The 27,666-nt window shown below is 35.7% G+C and overlaps 1 protein-coding gene across 5 annotated transcripts in view; it reads left to right on the forward strand.

The window, feature by feature from the left end:
• Positions 1–27,666, forward strand: part of SCLT1 (sodium channel and clathrin linker 1) — a 46,744-nt gene that overhangs the window by 8,017 nt on the left and 11,061 nt on the right. For all 5 annotated transcript variants that reach the window (XM_010564479.1, XM_010564478.1, XM_010564480.1 and 2 more), the window contains 11 exons: positions 1,164–1,229; positions 4,454–4,524; positions 10,579–10,669; positions 10,842–10,933; positions 12,628–12,805; positions 16,288–16,386; positions 18,095–18,166; positions 19,129–19,203; positions 19,716–19,861; positions 20,775–20,967; positions 22,341–22,537. In XM_010564479.1, the coding sequence (XP_010562781.1) occupies positions 1,164–1,229; positions 4,454–4,524; positions 10,579–10,669; positions 10,842–10,933; positions 12,628–12,805; positions 16,288–16,386; positions 18,095–18,166; positions 19,129–19,203; positions 19,716–19,861; positions 20,775–20,967; positions 22,341–22,537 (1,280 nt within the window). The remainder of the gene's footprint in view (positions 1–1,163; positions 1,230–4,453; positions 4,525–10,578; positions 10,670–10,841; positions 10,934–12,627; positions 12,806–16,287; positions 16,387–18,094; positions 18,167–19,128; positions 19,204–19,715; positions 19,862–20,774; positions 20,968–22,340; positions 22,538–27,666) is intronic.

Raw genomic sequence — 27,666 nt, forward strand, 5'->3', positions numbered from 1 at the left:
TCCAAGAAACAGGAAAAATATCTGTACAGCTATTGTACGCTTTCAAGTTTCGTAATTATTTCAAGTAATAGTTATGAGGACTCTTATCTACATGTAGTTCCATCTTTTTGCTCCTGTTCCTTTTATTAGATTATTTCTTGTGTTGCATTGTCAGTTATTGGTAACATACACATGGTAGAACATACAGAGTTATTGGTAGCTGTTGGAGGGTTTAGGGCTGTCAGATTCCACTTTTCATTGGTAACTAAATTCGTGGTGGATTTTAATGCCATTGTAACAAGAATGAGGTTGAGCTGCCTTTTATTCTTAAATGCCACTGGTCTGCCACAGAAAATGGCTTTTCAGTTAAATAAACTTTTCTATTTTAGGTTTTGCTTTTAATGGAGGAGCAGAAAATAGCTGTCAGAGGTAAATAGAAATAGGTAAGATCAACTAGAATTAGAATTGACAGAAAGCAAAGATGAGAGAGGATATCGTTGTAAGGGTTGGACATAGTAAATAAGGGAGTTGTTGGAATATGTTTTGAGCATATACTTGGCCTTGAGACTGTTAAATAAACGCAGCGCAATTAGTAGATACTCCAGCTCAGGGGCTTGAGTGTTCTGTATGCTCTGAAGACACTTGGCATGCTGCAGATGGATTTTTTTTTTTTTTTTCTTTGTTATGCTGTTTTTCCTAGGATGACAGAGTTCGTGTTCAGGGACTCAAGAGTTTAATTGAACAGGTTTTTTTGTATGGACACAAGACATCCTATATGGCAAAAAGCAAATTAAACATATCCATACAGGCCTTTTTTAATTGAGGGGTACATGTCTGCTACTGCTCTTAGCAAAAATGCTTCTGGTAGCATCATAGTCTGTGTGGCTCTTTAAAGGCACTACTTGTGTATGCGTTCATATTTTGACAGTAAGCGTGTATGAGTTTTGGAAGGAGGCAATTTGTAACTGAGTGAAATTCAGATACATTTTTCAGTAGTAAATCTAATTTTCCAGATTACTAGGTCAGCAGCTAAAAGCAATCTAAATAAAATCTACAAAGGCATATTGAATTTCCTGCAACACATATGAATTTTTTGAAAATGTTTTCTGTTGACTATGAAACTCTCTAATTATACACTCTTTATGATAATGATGATTACAAGAAGCTCTGAATTCTCTTTTTAGGATCAACTGACGGGCTTTCAACAGTTGACTCGGCAACTGCATATAGCCAATGAGAAAATAGAGTTGGTAAGTAAAACCTTGTGAACAGTGACCTAGTAAATTTTTTTTTTCACTACCAGAGCCTCAAAGTATAAAAGAAAAGCAAAAAGTCCTTCATATATACCTGGTTGAAAAAGAAATTGTGCCATTCAGATTTGCAAACTTCTCTAGGGATAGTAAAACATCAGGTAGTAATGGCTTTTTTTCTGAATTCCAAACAGCAGGTTAGGGTGGTTGAGAGGGTAGCTCTTAATACTATGCAACCTCTTTCTTCAGGAACTCAGTGGTAAACTTAAACTCAGAATTGTAGTATGTGGTGAGTGTACTTAAGTCACACGTTCAAAACCATGTTCACAAAGCAGAAAATCATAGAACCATAGAATGGTTTGGGTTGAAAGGGACCTTAAAGAGCATCTAGTTCCAACCCACCTGCCATGAGCAGGAACACCTTCCACTAGACCAGGTTGCTCAAAGCCCCATCCAACCTGGCCTTGAGCACTTCCAGGGATGGGGCATCCACAACCTCTCTGGGCAACCTGTCCCAGTGCCTCACCACCCTCACAGGGAAGAATTTCTTCCTAATATCTAACCTAAATCTACCCTCTTTCAGTTCAAAACTGTTACCCCTCATCCTATCACTACACTCCCTGTTACAGAGCCCCTCCCCATCTTTCCTGTAGGCCCCCTGTAAGTACTGGAAGGCTGCTGTAAGGTCTCCCTGGAGCCTTCTCTTCTCCAGGCTGAACAACCCCAACTCTCTCGGCCTTTCCTCATAGGAGAGGTGCTCCAGCCCCCTGATCATCTTTGTGGCCCTCCCCTGGACCTGCTTGAGCAGCTCCATGTCCTCCTTATGTTGGGGGCCCCAGAGCTGAATGCAGTACTCCAGGTGGGGTCTCACAAGAGCCGAGTAGGGGGGGACAGTCATGTCCCTTGACCTGCTGGTCACGCTTCTTTTGATGATGACCTCTTATATAGGCTAGCTCTGTCACATGTTTATCGATTCCTAGTTTGGCTCTGCTGGCTTCAGTGTCTTTGTCACTGACCTTTTCAGGGATTTTTCTGAGCTCTAATCATCTCCTAGTGCTTCATCCATATCCATAGATTGTGAGACTTTGTAGTCTCTAAGCTTTAGCCTAGAACTTCCAGGATTGACAAACAATTTTAATATCTTACAAAAATCAAGGTGAAAAACTTGAAGTTTCTGGCTGAGCAGCTTCTTCTCTGAAAGATATGATTCCTGTGTGATTTTTTTGATGAATGTTTGTCTCGGATACTGGCAGTGCAAAAAGACTCCTAACCTACTAGAGGCTGTCTACTCTCTTCTGTCTTTGTCACTGGAACCTTTTTTCCTCACATCTGACCTCTTGTTAAAATATAAGCCTGTTTATTTGGAAATATTGTAGGTATGAAGGAAAGTTTACTACATTCTTTGTTGTGATGCCTCTGTTATTGAAAATTTTTGTATTGCCATCTTTTCCCTTTCCCTGCTTTTTTTATTCTGTTCTAAGCAAGTCAAGTCTTTATATGTCCTTTGACAATGTTTTTAAGATGTCTAATCATTCTTCTTGCTCACCTTTAAATTCTTTCTAATTGTGCCATCTTTCTTGAACTGTGGTGCTGGAAACAGTATAATGCTCCAATTGAGTCCTTACCAATGTTGAGTAGTATATTGCAGATTCTACAGAATTGTATCTTGTGAGTAGTTGTCCTGTTTACAAGCTGTTTTGTCAGTATTAATAAAAGCGGAATAATGCTCTCAGAGAGGAATTTTTGCCTTGCATAGTCAGTGGTGGTCTCAAAATTAACTACTCTCTAAAGATAGATACTTTAGAGTTACTGGGGGAGTTGCTGTCTGAAAACAATCTCAAGCGAATACAATTATGAGCTTTTAAAGCAGTTTTGCTGAGGATTTGGAAGTTACAGACTGTTTGATCTGCTGTTACGAGCAAATTGGTAGTAGGTACCTCACAAAACAGAATCACTGAATGCTTAAAGTCATAAAATTGGAAAGGTATGATGTGGAGAGGAGAGAGTGAAATATGTGAACTCTTTGAAAGAGATGAAACAGATGATAAGATAAAGGTAATCCATTTGTTTGCATTATGCAAAAAACATTAGGAAAGGTCTGTTACCAAAGACACAAATATGTCATGGTATAAAGAAGCATGGCCTTTCTTGAACTAATAAACTGAAAAATAGGAAGTGAAGAGACAGAGTAATTAGTCAGCTTTTTTATTGTGGTAAAACAGCTGTGTTTCCTAGATGTGCTCAGGTTAGAGTTGTTCAGCATATTTATGAATGTTCTGGAAATTAGATTCAATATTAAGGCAACAGTGTTCACTACTGATGTTAAAGTATTTGGGGTAGTGAAAACTGAAGTAAACTGCAGAAATTTGCAGAAAGATCTCATGATACCGAGCATCTGAGTGAATTTTGTCTGACACTTCTTTGCTATTAATAAAAGCAAAATAATGCATGTAGGCAAGAGGGAGCTTTCACTTTGGGTACTCTGTGATGGTCTTGAAATTAACTGTTACCACTTTGAATAGGTATTTTAGAAGTAGGAAGTGATTGAAAACAATTCTTGGCAACAGTCAAAAAAGCAAGAAGAATGTCAGCAATTATTAGGAGTCAGGGAAAGGGAATATACTGTGCTTAAGTCCACAGTACAGCAGCATCTTGAATGCTTGCCTGCAGCTGTGGTCATCTCTAATATCTCAGTGAAATGTATATGTAAGATCTAGAAAAGGCTAGTAGAGTAACAAAAATATGAAATGATTCTCAAGTGAGAAGACAATCTAAGGAGAATGACACCTCCAGCACTATGGCTGGCATAGAAAAAATGAAGGAGGAGCACTTGCTCATTTTTTCTCTGTCTCTAAACCAAAGGAATTCTTTCCAGCAATATGAGGTCTACTGTGGTACTTATTGTCACAAGGTATTCTAGACACCTAAACTAGATGGGAATACAGATGGTCGGTCTGAGTTATTACAATTCCTTATCTCAGGAAGTTCTTGCACTACCAAAATATGGGGAAAGAAGGGTAGGATTAGGTAACATCACTCTGTATTTGCTTTTCTGAAATACTCTACCTAAACCTTGGCGCTTGGAGACCAGCAACAGTGTTCAACAGACCTTATTGGCTATTTTTATGCTTACTATATTCTGTAGAAGTGCCGTGTGACAAATCTGAATTTATAACATGTCAATACAGTAAGAAACATGTTACAAATACCTCCTTATTTTGCAGAGCAATCAACAGTTTCTGAAAACTGTAGCAGAACAGAATGTGGAACTAGAGCAGCTACGAAAACAACTGAGGTATAAACCAGGCAATTTAAAAAATAATTTAATATCTTTTCTATAGCTTTTTGTAACCTGCTGCTCTATCATGGGCCTTGTTTGTACTGCAAACTGACTTGATAGCGATAGTTAAAACGGTTTCAGTTAATGCCTCTGAAGTTTGTTAGAAATGTGTGCATCATTAGCATTAGGGTAGCATATTTCCAGTTATTGTTTGGTTCAGCTGCTTCCTGAAACATTTAACATTTGACCTTTGATTTAAAAGGAACAATGTATCAGTATCAAAGCAAAATTGACTCTGAAGATAGGTTTTCATTAGAATACAGTTTGCTCAAAATCCAGTTACAGAATTACTCAATGCAGTTCTGAAATTTGAATGTTCAAAGTAGCTTCGAGTTCTAATGTTGTTAATAAAATTTCTATTCACTGTTTCTCAATAAAGAGCTCTAAACCATAGGCTCTTTGAAAGTTAGAGGTAAGAGAAATGTTAATTATATTCCTGAAGTATATCACGGAAAATGAGAGGAATATCTGTGACACAATTTCATGATTATTTGTATTTACAGCCAAAGTCTGTTCAATGCCAGTTGACTGTAACTGTTAACTCTTTTAATTAGTGATGGCTGAGGTCAAAGTAAAATTTAATTTCAGTAAATGGTAGATTTGTGGACTGACAATAAAAAGGAAATGGATTAATTATTTAGTGATATTTTTTGTATAGCATTACCTAAAGCTTTAAATAAGCTTTTTAAAATAAACTTTTATAAGTTTAAAATTTATAATGTACTTAAATTTTTGTTTAATTATGAATTTTTCCTTTGATTTTTAGTTACTGTAATTTCCTTTGATACTGTGATTAAAATATTTAATATGGTTGGACTGCTGTGATGTTTCAGTTAGTTTCATTGTTTGATTTTAAAGAACGTCACCCCAAAAATGGTAAAAATTTCCATTTTTATGTAAACAGTTACAGATGGCTCTGTGTGTTTGTGCATGCACACGTGTTCATGCGCTCAATTTTGTATGCAGCTTTTGCAGGTAAAGCTGGTATTTAGACACCTAGGTTGGCTGAATGCATGCTGATACTGGTTTTATCCCTCCAAGAAAGAACAGCTACATCAGATGTTCCCTCTCCTCTCTTCCAAACCCATACAAAATATTATACGAAGAGCAATTGGTATCTGTTGTAATGCCAAGTGCTTATCACTGTACACATCGGGTGTTATACAAATTTCAGCGTCTATTTAATAAGTCTAGTTGTACTATTTGTAGATATTAAAGTTACTGTGTCACAATACTCGGAGTAAAAGATACAGGTTTAGAGTGAATGGACAGATTCATCAGTGTTGAATATTAGTCACTGTTGAATATTTATTAATCAATTTTAAAATAGGTCTTTTTTTTTCAGGATTGGTTGTATCCAAACTTTCTGTTAGAGCAATAAAAATTAGTATTGTGCTTTCACCACCCCCTGCTTGGTACCTTACGGTTTACTTACTAGAAGAATTTTGTTTTAAACAATGTTTATTTTTCCCTTTCCTTTGTAAAATAAATCTAGGACCAGAACCTGCTTAGAAATGCCAAGTTACCTCAATCACTGAAGATGTGTTTTTGAGGGGAACTTGTTAGCACTTCACTTTTATTAGCCAAGATTTTTCCACGGAAAAACTATTCTCAATAGTAGTGTGTTTTGGAGAGGGAAAATGTTGTGACAAGCAATCAAAGATTAAGGTGGTATTTAGGGTATTTGCTAAAATAAAGTATTTCTAAACTCAGTCATCACTTGCACTTTGCTTGTGCATGCTACTATTTAATTCTTGAAAGGGAAAGAACAACATTTTCATATCCCTACTTTTTTGGAATTTCTTTCCTTGCAGAGGGTATTAGTACTGAATTTTACCATTTTGGTATCTCATTCATCTATAAATCTTTAGTCTTGCATTGACATGTTTATGTTGACTTGTAATAAGTGGATATGAAAGCAATTGGCATTAACTGAACCTATTTTAGACATTCAACAAAAGCTATCAACATTCAGTTTATTACTGCATTTCTAATACTCAGTGGCTTTGATTAAAAAAAAAAAAAAAACAAAAAAAACCCCCCAAAAAAACCCAATAACCTTAAAATCACTTATGTTGTGGTTGAACAACCAGTTTAGTATTTTTGTCGAAATTACAGATGATGTGATTTCCTTTGGTCTCACCTTTATTTCATTTTTTTTAAAGGAAACTTTTTTAGGCTTGATCTTTGGAGCTATCTGAAATTCTTTAATGATACCACTTTGATCAAATAATTTAGAATATGGCATGACAACCAAAATGGCCAAACTCTTTGATTTGTAGCCATGCATACACAGAAGGATCTGTCTAACTGTCCATATGGCAATGAGCGTGGATAGTAGAAGGGAAGTGCATGTTTTCTGCTTAAGTGACTGCTTCAGGAAGAAGGTATATTAAAAGGTAGATGTCCCTGGGATGGACTGAAAGCTAGTGGATCATCTTACTCTGAAATTTTACTCACATGTGCCCAAATATGCATGCATATTTTCAATTAGTTGCTGTTTTATAAATAGTGAAATTGTGAGTGAATTTAGACTTCCATCTAAGTATCCACAGGGCTAGAGTAGTCATCTTCCTTCTTTCAGAACACTAGATTTCTGATTTAATATGTTCTAGCTGGGCAAGACTGCTCAACACATGTGGCTTAAGTCAATCAAAGCAGTTAACTGCATGATATTAATCAATAAATGGACAATCGGTAGCCTATGCATTAATGATCAATATTAATAATAACAGGTAAACCATGATACTAGGCATTTCCAATATGTGAATAAACAAACACAAATCTATAAACAGCCTTGTGTAACTGATCCCACAAAGTAATTGCGACTGATCTCACACACCCTTTCTTGCTTGCTCTTACATAGGTACGCACATCCTCTCCCACAGGAAGCATGGAATCGAAGTGTGGGCATGTGTGCGCAGATACTCCCTTTTTGAGACTCACATGTTCCCCTGTGCACACCCCTCCTGCTGAAGGTGTGGGTGCTCCAGCTTTATGTGTACTTGCGCTGCTTCCTGAAGTCTGTTAATTGTGCCCTGCTGAGACGGCACCCCATGAGTTCCCATGCACACACCTGATAATGTTGGTCCCCATTTATTTCACCCTGGGCTGTCGGTCTGCCTGCTGGTTGCAGGCTACTCCTGGAGTCTGGTGGGATGGCTGCTCTCAGACTTGGGAAAAGGTGGCAATGCCCATGAAGTGACTCCTGGCAGGGTCAAACACAGCTTCACTGCTGGGCTGTCACTCTAAGGTCTGTCACCCACAATCACAAGTTTTCATGTTTCCTTTCAAGCTGTCATCTTCTCAGAAGTCTCTTTGTAACTGTTTAATCTGCCTGGCAGTGATCTCGAGCGACCTCTGTCATTGTTACTCTCCCCATGGCGTTCTCAGTTTTGGGCAAAGAGGGTCTCAGAGGAATTTTGCATCTCTAATTACAAGCACTGATTACACTCATTTTCCTCTCGGATCACCTAAAAGTTCTTGCAGCCCTGAAAACAGTACTATGTTTTACTCAGAAAGCTAATAACAGCAGTTCTATATAGCTCTAAAGTAAGTGTTGCAGTGATTCTCAAAGGAGTCTGGAATGTTTTCACCAGTTGTTTCTCTTACATGAAGTTACATAGATGTAGTTTGCATGGATTTTATAGCATATATTGCAGACAATTCTAATCCTTTTGGATGTTTTTAATAGATTTACATTGATTTATGGTGATAGAGTAACAAGTTTGGGGAGGAAAAGTAGATTTTAAAAATAAACAACTTGCGTATAAGAGAACTTAGGTTTTATTTAGGTTTGTACGGCCTAGATTGAGTGTCATTTTGGAGCTTTTGATATTGCTAAGCTTATTGGTGTTGATAAATTTTAAGTATTTTAAGATTAATACATAGCAAAATATACAATCTGACACATGTAGCTGTAAAACACTTCAAACATGCTCCTGACGTATTGTCATCGTATATTTCCAGTATGTATGCCTAAAGGAAGACTGCTAGATTAAGTTTTGGCAAGTCATCTGGGAAAATGAAGACAAAATTAAGAGTTCTGCTGGAAATTATTCTCAGATTGATAATAGCTTTTATTCTTTAGATCAGAAGCTGACCTTACCCAAAATAAAAAATTGACATTGGGGCAAAAACTCCCTAAGAAGTGTTTGAGAACTGAGTCATTGCTTCTCATCAATGTGAACATAAACTCAGTATAAAATGTACAATTGCACTGTACTATTTGCGTACTATTTACGTACTATTACACTAGCTTTTAAGGGTCATAAGCTGCCATGCATAGAGACAATGTAATATTTAACGTATTTCTGTAGAGAATTGAGGACTGAACAGACATCGCATATTTATATGCTAGAATTTTTATTAAAACATCTATTAGTGCTTTAGTGTTTCAAAGCTCTCTTGCATACAGTTAATCATTTAGTTCACTGTATTATTGTTCTCTTGAATTAACTACAAGCAGCCGTCTCTGGAGAAGGGCTGCTTAACAGTCAGTGATCAAATGGTCTTCTCTGGTGACGTGAACTGTTGAGTTTAGCTGCAGGTATTAAAAATGTTTTAATCTATATGCTAATGAGATATTTTTAAAGATCTGTAGATAAAACATACTAGCTAAGAAACTTGGCATTGCTAGGGCATGTATCTGCATTTCAGAATCTTAAAGCTTTTAAACAGAGAGAACTTGCCAAGATTATGTTAAGGGTATATTGCACAGTGAAGAATAAAAGCTGTATCTTTAGAATCAATTTGTAGACACACACCTCTGAATTTGATCTGAATCTAGTAATTAAAATGCATTTTTAATACTTAAGCTGTTCTGAGTTTTATGTCCTCCTTTTTTTTTTCTTATTTTTCCCTTCTTATGCTGGGTTTTGAGTTTTTGTTCTATTTTACAGCACATTTTAAATATTTTGAGGGAAGCAACTTAATGTCCTCATAAATTTAACAGTACTTTTTGTTGGAGAAAGGTGCATGATTCAGATGGAGTAAGATCAAAGTTTTGGACCTGCAATAAGGACCATGTGTCTGAGAATAATGTCTTTATCTTTGGTTTTGCTTTTTAAAGAAATTATAACAGAATTAGTTTTTCTGATTAATTAAGCTGAAATTAAGTATTTGCTATAGACTTGTTAGGATTATGCTTAATTTGCTTAAGACATTCATATAGGTATAATATGCTTTTGTCTTTTACGCCATTAAATCAAAATTATTATTCCTATAAGGAATTTTTGCTCGAAGTTGATTCTTAAAAGTATTAAATATTTTCTAGCTTCTTTCATGACTATTAGTGCTCCAGATTGCATTAGCTTATCTAATATGTTTGCTCTTTCTTAACTGTATCATACATTCAATTATTGGTCTTTAAATTTAGCCTAATATGCAGGCTGAATAATTGGGTTACACCCCAGGTGAAGGACTCTCTGTGTCTTTCTGTTCCCAAGTCAGAGGAGTAGAAGGGTTGCTTATTTCAGTAAGCTTTTCTACTGAGGAGGAAGTCTGATTCGTTAACTAGTCCATTTTTTTTTCCTTTTCTGTTTCAGCTCATAAAACCTACCCAGATTACAAAGCACATCAGTTAAATTCTTCAGAAGTGGTTAATGATTTTTTTTTTTAATTCCTAGTCAAATTGCTTTAAAAAGTGGTATCTAATTCTAAAAAAGATTTCTCCATTAAGTATCTGTGGTCAGTTATATTTAAGTTATTGAATCACTTAATTTTTTGATTGCCTAGTCCTCCCAAATATTTAATCAACACATACACCTTCCTGTTAAGCTATCCTTAAGAAGTCATTTCCACAGGACAGTTGTTTAATGAATTTGGTATTCCTTTCTCACTGTGCCACATAGTAAGAAGGAGAAAAAGGGGGAAACCTTTTCTGCTTTGTAGGAACAGTATTATGAAATCTGACTGCCTTTCACAGCTACTTCAACAATGTTGTAAACTAGCTGGTTTCTTCTCCTATAATAATTGAAATATAATTCATAGACTGTTTTCTTTATACAGGCAAGCCAAAATAGATGGGCAGACAGCAAATGCTAAGGTTGATGAAATGACCAGATTGACAGAGAAGCTTCAAGGCCAGTTGGAGAGAAAGGTATGCTAGAGAAAGGAATAATTTTCTGTTACAACTGAATGGCTAGTCAGTTATCTGAATGCTGAGGTTAAATTAATCACAAGTTGTTCTCTAACTTGGTTTATGTTAGCGTGTCTTTATTTTGTTCAGGGAGGATCAGATGATGTCTGGATAATACATATATTCTTTCTAGGAAGAAGATGTGATAACTGCCCAGCAAAGAGAAACAGCATCTGACAAACGCTTGCAGCAAATGCAGTCTAGTATAAAACAATTAGAAACAAGGTAAAGAGATCTCATTGATTTTAATAGCAGGATACATGCAAGTGACATAAAATACTATGGTTTTTTCAGCCTCTGGGTTTTGTGTTTCTGAGCAATTCTGTTTCTTCAAAATGCAGATATCTTACACCTGGCTGCTCTATATCTTATTTGTTCTATTCTGCAACCTTTCAGAACAGCTTCTGATTTCAATGTATTTAAAATGATAAAACAGACCACCTGATTTTATTGACTGTAATGGAGAAAAAATGAAGCATATATTTTTCATTCTAGTGCATAAATTCTAGTTACTCAACTCTTGTTAGCTTTAGGTGGAGTTCTAAAGAAAAACATTCACACTGAAATTTGAAAATGTTTATGTAAACTAGCTGGTTTTGAGGTGAATACAGATTTTTCCTTCTATGTTAAATAAGATTTGGTTTCAGGTCTTAGTTCAGCAATCTTTATACAAAAAAGATCATTTAATAAAATTGTTAAAGCGCACTTCTTAAGTATAAATGCTAGTTACAAAAGTAGTTTGAATACCTGCGAAGGAGTAGAACTTTAATTCCAGCACTATCTATTGGAAGATCTAAGACTAAATCAGGTTCTTTTGTGTGGATTTTTTCTGCCTCGCCTTCGCTTTCCAAGGATGTGACACGTAGCTGAGCACAGTGATTTTGATTCAAGTATCACAAACAGTTGTTGAATTATTAACATTGGTGAAGTGACCTGATAACTAAGAAGAATTTGTAAATTTCTTATTGAAATAATTGTGTGACGGTTTATCTTCCCTTCTTGGTCACGGCCTTCTGAGCGTGATTAGCAGACTCTGAAGTAACTCTAGAAACAAAATAATTACTAGGGAACCAACCTTGTGACCATGTGGTCAAGTACTGCCTTGAGGAGTTGCACAGACTTGTGTGGCTACCTCTACTTGATGAATTTCACTGGCCTAAGCATTGTGGAGGCTCTTAAGTTTATTTTAGAATGTCTTAAGGAATTAGCTAGTTTTATTATTTTCTTCAGGTTTTTGTAGAACAAAAATTGTGCTTTGGCTCTACAGAAATAGAGTGGTTGTCTGTCTTCGTATGTTTCGTTACAAACATGTTAGAAAATAAAAATGCATGGCTGCTCGAAAAGGCAGCCCAAGTGTTGCCAAAGTGCTTGCTATGGATATTTGGAACCATGCACTTTATTGAACCAGCAGCACTTGTGGAACTTTCTGAGGCTTTTTTGAGGATACCTCTGAGGCTATCTTGCCCTTTCTCATTCCTACCAATACTGACAATCATAATTAAACAATAAGAATTTCTGAGCTGTTGTAAAATTGCCAGTGGTTTTCTTGTTCTAATGGTATAGCTGCAACTTCATTGCCCACATCCAATTATTCCATTTCCTCCTCAGAGGGAAACTATTCCTTCTGGGGCTGTTCTATTCTGTTTTAATATAGAACATTTTCAGTGATGTATCCCAGGATAGCAACATTCTTCTAAGGATCTTGTGAGATCAGATATGTGAGTTAACTCCTTTAATTCTGTTTCTTTCTAGGACTTGATGAATATTAAAGTCAAAGACTCTGTCCAAAAACAAGCAGAAAACCAGGAGTGCAGTTTTGGCAACTTATGTATAAATACTTCATTAGTTTAGTTTGAAAGAATTAGAGTATTAATTAAGCATCTTACTGTTAAATGAGTAAAATTACTACTATCTTGTAGATTACGTGTTACTGTCGAAGACGCTGAACAGCTGAGAACAGAAAGAACAGCCCTGGAGAAACAAATCGGAGAGCTTCAGACAAAGTATGCTAATCTAGAAAGGGAGAAACATGAAGCTGTTGCAAAATTACAAGATTGCATACAGCTCTTAGAAGAAGCTAACCTACAGAAAAGTCAGGTAAGGCAGTGGATGAAGATATTTCTTAGATACTAGAATACTTTCATCACTTACAGTTGTGAAGTGCCTGATTATATATTCTTGCAGGCATACATGCATACACAACCAAGCTTCTTTTATGTCTGTTGTACTAAAATTAGTAATGCATAAGATAGCAAACTGTGAATGACCATACATTACTTAGACTTGTCATACAGTTTAAATTTCAAAGAATATGTTCGGTGCCTGGATAAAGGTGATCTAAGTGATAATACTGTACGTGAACTTGAATTTTCAAAATTCAAGTATTGTTATCTAATACTTATAAACAAATTGGGCTGTCAGAATAAAAAGGAAGGTCCTGTTATGAATTTATAATTTATTAATGGTTAGGAAAGAAGAGCTAAAACTAAAGGGACTTTTGTTGCATGATGGATATAGGTCACCAAGAGGGCGAGTTCTGTGTTCAGTTCTTAATTATTCAGAAGAAATCTGGAAAAGTGACTGAGTAATGAGTGGGTGAAGTCTGCAGTCAGGAAAAAATTGCAAAGGTGTTTATTAGTGTATTATAAAATGGCAGAAGAAATTCAAATGTGCCATACTGGGTTCTGAATTTAGTCTTACCAGTCAAAAAATGGTTTAGGAGATGGTGTGGTTGTCTCTTAAGAATACAGTCACGCAATCCTCAGTGGTGCTTGATACAATGAATAGAATGTTCAGAATGGGAGTTAAAAATAAAGATGCCTTTAAACATAGTGCATCTTCATATGCTATTTTGATCAGCCCATTTCAGGCAAGAGATAGGAGAATTAGGAAAGTGCGGGAGGAGTCAACCAAGAAGACTAGACATGTGCGGAAGCCTTAAAACAAATTTTTATATACAATATGTGATTGAAATGTCGTAGGACATGTATGCCAAAAGTATAGGTATGAAAACAGTCAAATTCATGACAGGACAATCCACCAAAACTTCCTAAAGAACGGGGTCTAATCCAGCAAGTCTTGATGTGTCTATTGATCAAAAAAAATAGTCACCCTGTTTTCCCAGTTCTTAACTTCCCTGAAGTATCTGTTGTTTGCCCCTTTAGGAGATAGGATACAGGGCTTGGTAAACTTTTGTCTAATATGGACTCTTTGTGTTCTAATGCTAAGCTTCAGTTCAAGTCAGACTTTTAGAAATTTAATGAATTGTGTTTGCTGGCAAGACAGAACTTTAATGCACATCTGATGACTAACCATCAGTAAGTGAAACCCAGTGTAGCTAATGTCTGTGGGAATAAATGGAGAATCTTAGGACTGGTTCTATTTGGGCTACCATGTTGAACTGTTGAGCAGTTAAGGAGATAAGTGCTCCCTTTTAGTCTGAAGTTGCTTTTCAAACTTGAGGAGCCTCCTGAGTATCTAAACTAGCTTTTTACTTTCAACTTTTGGAATAGTGAAGTTAGTGGTGCTCTTGCTGATTTCAGTTCTGTGACAAAAGAGGCAGACCTGCCTCCTTTTTTCTGACAGAAAAGGGAATTAACTTCTTTAAAGAGATCCTGCTAACCTTCTGGCCTGCTTCCAGAATAGATTAAAATATTGACAAAGCTTAGGGTTCTGGTCATTACTGCAGTTAAACTTCTGTGATTCATCTTGGTATGCAAAAGAGGATTATCATCTTGTTATAGTCTTTCTTCCCATATATTTATAGTCATTTAGGAAATCCTTTGGTGGCATCTTTTCCTTTTCATAATTTCCTCATAACTTTCCGCATCTCATTTACTTTATGAACCAATCTGCTACAATTCCCTTTACCTGTTAGGCTCTGGTTCAGGAAGGGGTGAAAAATGAAGTTTTACATCCTCTAGCTCTTGATGGCCACCTTTGGACTTGTCAATTCCTTTTTCTTAGTAAGATATTGCAATCCTTAACAGCATTTTCCTACAGCCTGATAGGGGGGGGAATACGAAGAATAACAGGTAAAAATAAAATAATTTTTTTCCAGAGTTTAAAAACCAGAAAACACTCTTTCATTTGAAAATTACTGGTAAGGAGTATAAATTACATTTCCCATCTGCTAAGTATTAGTACATCAGAGCAGTGTTGGAACACCATTTTTCATCCAAAAGTAGTTCAGCAGATCATTTGATGCCATTTGCTATGAACTCGCATGAAGGTGACAGAAGGAAGTGACCCAGTAAAAATTGTGATGTAAATCGCATCTCTAAGACAGTAAGTGAACAGTTACAGTTAAATAAGTAGCTTGTTATAAGTAACAGTTGAGATTAATGCTGTAAGTAAGAATAAACTGGAATTTGCAGACACTTGTTAATTTACTGCTCTGGCTAAAACATCCTGAATTTTTCAAAATGGCAAGTTTATTAATGAACAGGATAAAATAAATGCAGCATAATATACATATCGGTTAACTCTTTGTGTCTTAAACTGCGGCCACAGAGGCTTCTCCCTGCTCTGTAAGAGGTTGAGGACTGGGAGTAACAGGCTGTCATCATAATGCTGCTTCTGTTACATTAACATTATAAAGCACACAAAGCTAAGCATACAAAAAGACATCAGAAGAATTTTAAAAGAGTGGTTTGAGAAGTAAAATACAAAGTTGAATTGAATGGGAGCAGTAAAAGAGAGTATGACTGCTGAAGTGGCATGTTACTGCCTGAAGTGAGTAACCTTCTATAGGCTGAATTTATATCATTCTTTAGGGACGTTTTTATGTCTTTCTCCCTTTATGCATCTATATATTCTCTGTGTGCCATCTAGGATTTTTCATCTCACCCATCAAGAATTCTACATTCCGTAATCTTTTCAGACCAGTATCTCCTATTATACTTTAGTATCAGTAGCTTTCTTGCATCCTCCAGGGGAAGGGTTCCTTGCTACACCTTTTTCTGTAATTCTCACCATTCTTTTATGCTAAAGAGCTTTTTGATTCATTGTTATCCACTATGAAAGGACTGCATACACATTCCTTAGTTGCTTATAAATTTTTATTCCTTTACTTTTAATTTTCTGGGAGATGAGTAATTTAGTATATCAACCATAAGAAATGCTTAGCTATATGTAGGAGCATGTGTGTGCATATACAGGTATTCCGTTTCCTAACAGAGAACTTTCTATGCGTTATTGTTGGCATTTTTTATTACAGATCCTGGCCCCAGATCAGAACATTGGAGAGTAGCCTTGCCTTTTGGTCTGAGTTCCTATGCTTTCTTCTGTATAATTCAATGCCTGGCCAAAATCTGAAAGCCCCAATAATAAGTCCCAATAGAAAAAGGCATCTACTGACACTTAATTTTTTGTGTGGTTCTGATGTATAAGAATGTGCATTTAGTGCAAAATGTTCTCACTGTGCTTGTTTTCTTGTTGGGTCTCGGTGTCAGCTACTCCGAAGTAAAAAAGGAAAAAAGGTTTTTTGAACAGTGACTGTGGTTTTTTCTCTCAGTACTAGATACTATATCACCACTGAAATATTATCAGTAGTATTTCAAGTTGTTATTTTTTTCTAGGCACTCTTTGGGGAGAAACAAAAGGAAGAGGAAATAAAAACAATGAAAGATGAAATGTCTCAACTTGCAGAAGATACTGCTGCAAGAATTAGAAAGGCAGTAAGTTATGATGTTTAGAAAGAATGGGAAGAATTTTTGGTTTTCCTCAGTGTGAAAAGCTATTGATGGTGCATGGTCATCACGAGCAATTCTCTTAAAAGTGTTTTGATAATATTGGTAGCAAGGCAGCATGCTGACAGTACTGTACTGTTCAGCTTTGTTATCTAGACATATATTCTTCTGAACTAAATAGTATTCTTAAATCTCTCAAGAACCAAAAGTGTTGACATCTGTGCAGACACTAGTATAGAGAAGGCTGCACTGTGAAGATGTAAAGAACGGCACTTCAATTTCAGAGATTCTGTTCAGTAGCACGTCAACAGACTGAGTGCTGTATTGGTATCAGAGTATTTAATTTATGATACATGGCCTCATCTTGGAAGTTGCTGATGGAAGCTTATCATGTACATTCAGATGATAGGACCTGTTGAAAATTAGACTATCGTTTTTTTGGCATCTCGATACTTAAAAATATTCCCCTATTTAGGCAAGTAAGACTCTTTTACCAAGTACAGCTAACAATCAAGAGGCTCAATATTACAGCACACTTAGAAACCAGAATTTGGTAGAGAAATTACTGAAAAGAATGTTGTAGTCTCCATGATTTTTGTTATTGTTGTTATGAGCAGCTGAAAAATGGAAGCTCTTCTGATAAAAAACTAGTAACAAAATTAATTTTCTTCATGTTGTGTCCCATCTGCAGTTAAAATGCAGACTAATCTACCTGGAGGTTCTCAGTGATCATGATTATGTCAAAGAGACTTGCTTTATTTTGAGGCAAACTCCAGAGGAAATAAAGGCTGGTTACAGGCATGTGTTGGCAATGTCTTTTGTTGCAAGTGGACAACAGTGTAAAGCAATTATCTCATTTGTAAGTTTTCAGTGGTGAATTGATTTTGCCTCCTTTCACTTTCTTCACTATGACACAACATGCACGTGTACTATATAGGGATGAAAGGATTCTTTTTCTTTCCAATTCTTTCATTTCAAGAGGTTTCAGGAACATACCACCTAAATTTTCAGAGCCTTCAAAATGAGAATAAAGATTTTTCGTGCTTCTACTCGGTGGTTACCTGAAAGAGTCACAAAAAATGTATGGATTACTTAAAACTGGGATATTTAACATCATACATGGTTTGGAGAAGGTGCAAGAGCTAAAGAGCAACTAGGATAACCCTTCTAGTTGTGGCAATGATTTACTAATCAGAATTTAGAAGTTCAGAAATGCCCTATTTCTTATTTTTAAATTATCTCAGTAGAAGTGAATCTATCAAAAGCATAAGAAGTAAAATTTTAAACTATGAGTTGTCATGTTTCTCCAGGTATTAACAAATACTTTTGTTATGTGATCTAAAAGTATCTGTAACGCAAATTGCAAATATCTTGCAACTAATGGACCACAGCTTTCTCGATAGTCTTGTTATTCTTTTTGCAAGGCCTTGTTATGATGTCTTCCTTTCTGCTTTTTTTTTTTGAAACACCCACAGTTAAAGTAGTATGGATTGATAATAAACATTCTTCTAACATTCATGTAGTAAGAGAGTTTTCAGTTACTGCAGTCCCAGATATTTCCATATTTATATACATGCACCACACATAGACTATGTGTGTGTGTGTATGTGTGTATATATATATATATATAAAAAAATAGGATGCAAAAATAATTCAAGGGATTAATTTTTTAGTTTTACTTTGGTTTCCATCACAGCTAGACTCTGCAAAGAAGCAATATAATGTGCAGATTTCTCGACTAACAGAAGAAATTTCAGCTCTTCAGATGGTATGGTGTTTACTGATTAAAATATTTTTGATAGCAAAACATTTGAGACTTCTAGTTTTTGTTGATCAAGTAAAATGCTAAACTGAGGTAAAAGTCAGTCAACTAAAATATGATTAATGGGTAATTGTCTAGGACTATGCTTTATTATTGTATAGTACTTTGCATCCTGCATGTTTCCAGACATTAATGCAACATACGATGTCTTTCATGCTACTTGACAAAAGCTACTGTGTGCAGCATCTTCAGCAGTCAGTGCAATGATTCATATTTAGGTGTAAAGGATATTTGCTTTGAAAATTCATCTTTAATGTACAGATTTGCCTTACATGTGTACAGTCGTATCTTAACTTTTACTGAGAACTTGCCTGGCTCTGCATGAAATAATACAGTCCTGCAAATCCACCCATTTGTTTGTGTAAGTTTATTACTTCAGTTATGTGTATTCTTATCATAGTTCAGAAGCATCTTGACAATGAGATTCTGTGCTCTAGAAAATATTTCCTACGTGATGGCATTTCCTAAGTATCCCTGTTTCTTTCAGGGATAAATAAAGCATGGAAAGCTGAGTATTGCATATCTGTAGTTGGGTGTGTAGAAATGAAGTACTATGAAAGTTGATAAAGTATGCTAAGAGAAAGTCTGTGCATCACAATCATCATATTCTTGAGTGTACCAGGAACTTGTAACAAATTATGTGGGAGACCAAAACCACTCAGTGCATATGCACCTATTTATGGATTAAATTTGTTTAAAAAAAGGTTTCGTTTTGCATGTCTAAGTCTGTATAGTGAATGAGACTGATCCTATAGAGAACATAGTGAGCATGTAAAGATAATCAAATGCATACAAACCAGCAGCAAGAATTATATTTACAATGGCTTGGTTTTGGCTTTGGCACTTCTTGAATTTTTCTTTTGAGTTATTTTTTATTAGATGTATTTAAAAATTACTTTTTAAAATAGGAATGTGGAGAAAAACAGGGTCAAATTGAACGAGCCATTAGAGAAAAGAGAGCTGTGGAAGAAGAACTTGAAAAGGTAAGGCAACTGCATGCATTTTTGCATCACGTTTAAGATCTCTTTTCAGAAAGAAAAGATAAATTGACTTTTCCCATTTCTCATGGGGGTTTTTTTCCCTGAATTTTCTTATTTTATTTTTTGAGTAGATTTTCTTATTTGTAAATTTTTGTGTATTATTTTAAGGTTTGGGTTTTTTAAATTCAGAAAGTGTTTCAAAGTTGTAATACTAAGCTGAAAAAGAGGGTTCTTTGATAAGTGTAGAAGTAAAAGGAGAGATGATTGACATAATCCAAAAGAATGTTGGTACATATTCCAGTTAAACTTAAGCTCAGTAGACAGAAAACTACATGAATGCCAGATCTTTGAAAACTTTTTTTCCAAGTAGCAGCAACAGTGATAGAAATTCAGTTTTGTTTTAAATCACTGGAAAATAGGATGCAATGAGGAGTAAGTAGCCTCCTTGTCAGTACTAAAGTGCCAATCACCAGTGCAAGGTGAAGATGATCTTACATGTTAAGTTTACTCTTCAGATTTACAGGGAAGACAGAGGACATGAATCTGACAGTAGAAAACTAGAGCAACTGCATCAGAAATATTTACTTGCAGAAACTACAAAAGGTGACCTTCAGCTAAGTCTACAGACAACACAAAATAAACTGAAACAACTGGAAATGAAGTAAGTAATGGATGTTACAGAAATTAGAACGGAAAACAATGGAAATTATTTCTGACTATTTAAATTGTTGATTATGCGTTAGGTTTTTGTCACATCTTTTTAACCAGTAGCAGGAATAGTGTCAAGATACTGTAATTCTGAAGCAAGGGCAATTATGAATCATTGTAAAAGAATTAGAGGGCATAACGTGCTATAGAATGAAAGATTTTCTTTACAAGATGAGAACTGCAAGCAGCTGTTTGACAAAAAAAATTAAAATAGGAGTATATTATTTGGAATCTTGCTGCATTTTTAAATACTGTTTGTAGGAAAAGTTACTCTATGAAATATTGGGGCAGAATTTATTACTTTATATATTCATCTACAGGGTGGTATCTCCTAGTACATGCAGAACACCGTGTTTACATAGCATACTGAATTTCAGGTCTGTGTGTTCAGAGCTAATAGACATTATTGCAGTTCCAGTAATACAATGGTAAAAAGTAAATATGGTGCACATTTTTAGACCAGGTGGTTGTTTTCAGCATGAAAAGTGTGGAATTGTTTAGAAGCTTCAGTCATTTCTGCACTCTGATAATCGTAAATCCTGTCACTTCGCCAGAGCAATCCTCAGTTGGGAATCTGGAAACATAAAAATGAAAATCTTCTATTTCACATTGTCATTTTACTGAGATTGCTACAGTATTAGGTTGGTTTTATGAATGCCATCATCTTGATAAAATTCTTTGCTGACTGGTGCATAGTTGTAGCTGTCAAGCCCTTAAACATGCTGAGCTGATACAAACTTTCAGGAAGAAACATGGGAACAGCTGTGCTGGGTCACACCAAAGATCTGTCCCAATATATCTTTTTTTTCTTTAGTAGGGTGGTTGTTCAACTCTTGAGTTCCTACAAGACTTTTCTTCTCTTTCAGCTCTGAGGAAGAGAAATCTCGTTGCCAGGAAGTTATCTGTAAATTGCAAAGCATTCTGGATTCAGAAAGAGAGAAGAGTGCCTTTGTCAGTGAACAAAGGCTAAAACTTCAGCAAGAAAATGAACAATTGCAAAAAGAAATGGAGGGCTTGAGAAAACTGGCCATAGAGGCTCAACAAAAAGCTAAAATAAAGGTACGGTTTATATGTTATTCTTATTTTATCATAAGACTGATATTTGCTTAATAAGGCAGCAGTTCTAAGAGAAGAATCATTGAAAGTTTAAATTAAGGATGAAAGTTTCAATGATGCTTCCTGGTTTCTGCTTAAAAGTAATTTTGTTGTAGCATTGTGTGTCCTCAGAATCTATTGGGTAACTCAATCTCTGCTAATTAAATTGTATTTAATTATAAGAAGATCCCAAATGTTCTTTGCTTTTTGTAAGATGAATAGATTAAATAATAACATATTTTCCTTCAAGTGACTTCACTTATTCCACTTCCAGGTCTTCATTTATCTGCTGTCTGTAATGTGTTAGGAATCTCTGTATGACTTTCAGTCCAGGGCATTCCTCTACTTGTATGTCCACCACATTGTCAGAGCAGTGTGTATCTAATTAATTTAATAGTGTGGCTGTCAAACATTGGTTCTGTATTTTCTGGACTGAGAACATTTTACTGTACGGATAGCTGCAAACAAGATAATTAGCTGAAGGATGATTGCTCTTTTTGAACGTGTTCTATTAAATGCACCTGAGCAGGCTGCAGGTAGGGTAATGAATTAATAGTAACCTCAGCAGATTCATGGTACCTTTGGCTTCTGGAGGGAGTAACAGCTTTGATCCTTGATGTGCTTTCTAAACATATAAAGCTGGTACTTGCTTCTCTGCTCTTAACTCCAGGAGTGTAAAGATACTGAAAAGGGATCTAAGAATCTGCAGCACTGAAGACCACTTCAGTAAGCAGTTTTACAGGTTATGAATGGGGACCATCTCAAATCCGGTTTCCACGTTGCACCACAAGATAAAGGAAGCAGTTGAACGAAACAGGAAATCTTGTTCCAACTCCAGAACCCTTTGGTCAAATATAGTTTAAAAACAAAGGATCAGAGTCTTGTAACAGATAGGTAGCGGTTATAAAGCATGTACCAGATCTTTGTCTGTCTCATTTTTAATCAGACAGGCTTCCATTATAGTCACAGTTAAGATTTATTGCTTGCTTTCATTTTCCTCTGATGTACAAAGGGTTTTAGATGCAGTTAAGAAACTCCTCACATGTTTTAGCTAGATGAAAAAGAAAGAACGTGTTTCTGTGGAGAAAACACAAGGGAGAAGGATAAAGATTATTTACAAAAATAAGCATACACAGCTCATTATCCTTTATTGTCAGTTGTACTATTTTCTTAAATTGGCTTTGGGAACATGTATCTCTTTGAGCATAGAATTACAAGTTAATTATTGTATGTTACATGCTTTTAACAAATGTTTATAAATTTAACTCAAGTGTTGTTTAAAAAAAAAAAAGTAAAAAGTGAGAGACTTGACTGTACCCGATTTGTATTTTTTCTAGATAAGCACAATGGAGCATGAGCATGCTGTGAAAGAACATGGATATGAAGCTCGACTTAAGGAAATGGAAGACACCAGTCAAAAGTCTACTGCTGAACTTAGACGGCTGTTAGTAGCTCAGCAAAAAGCAACAAACCGGTGGAAAGAAGAAACAAAAAATCTTACTGAAACTACAGAAGCCAGGATCAGTAAGCTAAAGTAAGTGCAATTTTGTTCCTCTTCTGGAAGTTGTTACGGTTTTAGTTCCCGTTTGGTGCGTGACAGTAGACCTGTGGTGAAAAACCATGAAGAGCAAACCACGCAGACTAGATGATGTGCTTCCTGCAAAACAAGGAAGAGTGCTCTAAGAGAACTTTTGATGCCCTTCGTGAAGTTAGCACTGAAGTAAAAATTTTGCATCATGTTGATGTGTGTGAATTTTGTAATGACAAAAAGTAAATGGAATATATTACTTTTAATTTTGTCTTTCAAGATATAGCACGGTCAATTTAGAGAATTTTAGCTTTGGATTATGAAAACCTCTATATTGATAGCTATTCAGAACAGTCACTACAAAATCAGTTGCGGAGCGAGTCTCCAGACTTCTAAAATAAGCTGGAAAAAACCTACTGGGATGCACATCTTACGTTCTCTTCTGAGCAGTTGCTGTCATAAATGAGGATACAAATGTCTTGTGTGATTGCCCTAAGCAAAAATATGATACAAACTTTACTTTGCTCTTAATTCGTACAGGTTGCCAGGTAACTAGCTGATGCTCGTATTCCCAGCACAGACTGTAAGAATATTTTCATTTTTGAAAGGGTGTAATAACAAGGGCGTCTCACGCAACAGACACAGATTACATATCATTTCTAGATGCTGGGGAATACAAGCACCTATGGTGCCTGTGAGCCTGTATACAGACAGACATCAACTGGTTTAGAGAAGACGGTGGTGTTACTGGAAATGAGTGAGTAGAGAAGGAACTGTCCCAATGAGAAATTAGCCGTTTGCAAGTTATGTCTGAAATAAATTGTACAAAATTATCTTTGTTTTAAATGCATGCTGCTGTAGATGGTGTTTGCTTCTACTTGGATGTTAATATCCATTAAAAAAATGTTGAGAATCCACACTGATCAGTTTATGAAATTAAGTAGATAGAGCATCTACATTCATCTTGGTTTCCCTTTCCACTGTGTGGACACATTGCACAGTGTTAAAATGTAAATGAATTGATCTGTGCGCAGTGGATTTGTAGTGGCTTTCCTTTTCTGGTATTGCCTTCCTCCACCTCAGCTTCCTTGCATGTCTTGTGTTTAGTTGGCAAGTAACAGCCAAACTGTGGCTAGTTGCGAGCTGACAGACACACTCACGCACTCACTCTGGTTAGCCAGCTAGCTGGTGCTTTATGTCCTCAAGATCTCTTCCTCTTCAAAATTGGGTGAAAATTGGAGGAGATTGACAGGCTGGTACACAGTAACTTCTAAACTAGGAAGCCTGATTTCGTAAGTCTCATTTCTTTAAAATTAAAATGGATAGAGAAGAATATAACATCGCATATATCATTATCTTTTAGGTAGTGCATTCAGTGGTTTTTAGAAGAAAAATTGAGGGCATGCAGCTCTGTTAATTTGAGAAACTTGAAATGACCCTTTAACTTTAGTCACTTAAAGCGCAGGATACACTCATGTATAGTTCTTTGCTCAGACTGATTTTAGAAGTTGCTTATTACCATGTTAACAAGGAAGCAAAGCTTTTGCCCTATTAAAATTGGAAACCTGTGAATTCTAGCTTTTACTTTCTTTGGAGTAATCTTTGGATTTTTCATGTTTTATTATTATAATGGTTTACATATTCTCAGCTCGAACCATAATATTTCCAGTATCCTATGCAATTTTTGGAGTCACAATTTTTTAGGCATAACTTGACATTTCTTCGTTGTCAGAATGCCAATGGTGTGAGCGGAATTAGGATCCACGTTTCTAAACATGAGCAAGGAAAATAACTTCCTGAAAATGTTGCCTATAACAAATCTCCCTACCACTACTCCAACTTGGTTTTCCATCTTTTTTAGAGAAGTATGTGAACTTGACCTCCAGTAGTCTTGTGTGTAGTAGTGCTTCCCTTTAAAGAGGAATGAAACTAGTTTCAAAGTGACACAGTGTCTATCATAACTAGTTGTACCTATTGTCTGTCCAAATACAGGAATGCTATGAGTTCCATCCTGCTTGAAAAACAAGAATGATTGATAAAACTTTTCTTGATGACCTTTCTGTTTTACTAGCAGCTTCACTGATCTGCTTTTCATTCTTTCGGGTGCTCTTTTTCTGAGTGTTCAGAACACTTTGTAGTAGTAGTGGATTGTTACCTATGATAACTAGTTCAGTTCAAATTTTTCAGATAGTTCAAAATCATTCTAAATCCAATTAGAGATAACATTTTTGCCAATCCTTCTAGAAAAACAAGTCCTACATAATCGCTCTGGTCATTTTTATCTCTCCTAAGTAAGCAGTACCGGGTTTTTTACCTTATCTGTCCAGATATAAGCTGTCTGTGTTTTGCCTTAAAATACACTGCATTTTGCAGAGATTACTAAACAGTTCTTTGAAAAGCCAATAAGTCTCTTTCAGAAGTCATCGCAGTGTTGAGCACATCTGTGAGACACTGGGAGCTGTGCTTATTCACTGACAGTTTCAGTGGTATAGCTTCACTGTATGTAGTTAGCTGGGTCTTACTAATACTTTTTTGACATCTTTTGTAAATGCAGTAACTAGAGAAGAAAAATATTTTGTAGTGTTTCATGCTAAGGTAAATTTTAGCTGTTAAACTTGTAGTTTATTTTCTGTAAATGAAACTACAAAAACTCTCACAGTTGAGCATCTAGGTTCATAACCAGATCCTGAATGTAGTTCAGCAACTTCCAATTAAAAGGGAAAAATTGCAGACTTCCAAAACAATTAAAGTTGTCTGTGAAACAGCTGCTTTCCTTCTTAAAGCTTTAATGTTAAGTGTTAAAATGTTGTTATAGCAGACCAAAAGCTTTAGACCTTATTTATCTGCAGCAAAATGCTGACATAGAAAATGTAACAGACATGAGAGGAAGTCTGCTTTGTGAATCTGCATGAAAAATAGGTAGTAAATTTTGAAAATGTCTCTGTTTATGTGAGAGACTGCCTATGTGGCATCATCTGGAAAACTCCTGCAGTAATTTAACATCGTGTATCAGAGAATACTGCCTGACAAGCAGAATAGAAAAAATGTTCATCTTATATTAAAAATTGTAAGTCTACACTAAGTCCATGTGATTCTCTGTGACTTCAGTAGATATTTTGATGCAAGTCTAAAAGCAAAGTCAGTTACTTTTTAAAATGTTTTCATAGGTGATGCTTTTACATACTGTATAAGCTAATAGCAGAAGATTTTATCAGACGTTTGCTTTACCTAACAAGGAAGGTGGCAATAGAAACAAGTTTGTTCTCTGCTAGAAGGTTGTAATTTAAACTGACATAAAGAATTTCATAATTAAATCTGCACAGTGGTGCTCTGATATTACGGTGACAAGTGGCTGTTAACACAACCTATAAGTATTATCTAGAAAATTTAAAACCAGCTTATTTTTCACGTTTTATGCTTTACCAGACACCTAGCTATATAGTCCAGAATGCAGTTGGTATGAAGATTAGCTCCTGAATTACACAGTAGTAGTTACTCAATGCAAAGTCCTTGCTTATATTATAAATGAATAATTATCATATTTGTTTTAATCTTATCACAATAACATTTTGAGTATTTTGAGTGCAAGTACAAATGGCAAATCACTTCTTACATTGTTGTGAACTAAAATAAAGTTTCTGATTATTTAAAAAGCAAAATAATTTTGCAGCAAATGCATTTATCACGGAAGTATCGGCAAGACCACTAAATAATAGACTGATACCGGACAAGCAGGATCTACTGAATTAAAGGCTCTGTTTGAAAGTCCCCTTGAGGCTAATGCAGGAAATGCTATCACCAAGCCTTATAGCAGGGTCCAAGTGAAAGGCCGATGTTCAGCCAGCTTTCTTATATACATAGATTTTTAAGTTTATGTAGTTTTGAGAGGGTTAGTTAAGCTGTGAGCTTGTAAGGAAAACTTAGTATCTTCCTTGGAAACTTCATCTTGTCTCAACTGGGCAGCAAGGCTATGAACTTAGATGAAGATATCAACATACCCTTTTGGGATTTAAATAGAGAGCTCTCCAAGTTCAGCAGCGTATCACAGTTATTTAGTATATTTTGAGTACAGTCTGAGACATTCCTTGGCACTTCATGACATTACTGTTTGATGTATCGGATTCATGTAAATATGTGAGCAAAGACAGAGATTGTGTTGGTGATGTGTAGCTGAATTTTAGTTTTTAATAAGAATTACTACTCTTACAGCATAGTAATGTGCTTTATAAGTGAATGTTTTTCAGGAAGTTACAAACTTCCTAACAAAGTCATATCCATGTATACTGGGGAGGTAGTTTACATAAAAGCGTTTTATATTGCATTTCACCAGAAGTTTGCTGTTAGGGCAGCTCTCGTAAGCATTGAGTCAGTGTCGCATTTGTTAGTGTAGGTGTTTCCCATTCCTTTGCCTTAAATTCATGATCTGTTGCTGTTTTTCAGTTCTATCCTCATTACTTTCATTTTCCATATGAAGGTGTCTGAAACATTTTGGCTTCTTTACTAACTTCCCAGCAGCTGCTGCTAACTTTTCCATATTCTGTGCTGCTCATTTGTCATCATTTAAGTCTGCAGTGTTTTGTTTGTGAGGTGTAATCCATATGCATAAAGGAAGCATTAAATAAATACTTCCAAGAAATGAAGCAACATCAGTGAACATTAGGTGATTTTTAATTTTAAAAAAATTAAGGAAAAGTAAATTTTGCAACCTGTAACAGTAGAGCAGAGTGATCATTTTTAAATAACATGAGAATCTAGTAGGTCAGTGAATAACCTGTATATTAAAATGTTGATAAATAAGTTGATACTTCCAGGCATCACTGAAAATTATTCTGTGCTTTCTTGGACATTTGGGTCTCAGTTCAAGTTAAACATGTAATTGTTGCCTATAAAACTGAACTTGGAATTAAAAAACAGTGCTGAAACAGTAGGTAATGCATTGAATACTTGTAGAGTAAATTCCACCATTTTCTTCATAAAAATACATTACAGTCTTCATATATGAGAAGTGTTTTCTCACCTCTTAAGCATCTTAAGATGATGTACGCTTTCAGAAGGATTGACTGGTAATAAACCTCATCTTCACCTTGCAAGACAGCAAGGAACCAGTTTTGCTTTGATATACTTCTGCCAAAAGT

Source organism: Haliaeetus leucocephalus, unplaced genomic scaffold (genome assembly GCF_000737465.1).
Source record: "Haliaeetus leucocephalus isolate CR32 unplaced genomic scaffold, Haliaeetus_leucocephalus-4.0 Scaffold181, whole genome shotgun sequence".
Classification (NCBI taxonomy): Eukaryota; Metazoa; Chordata; class Aves; order Accipitriformes; family Accipitridae; genus Haliaeetus; species Haliaeetus leucocephalus.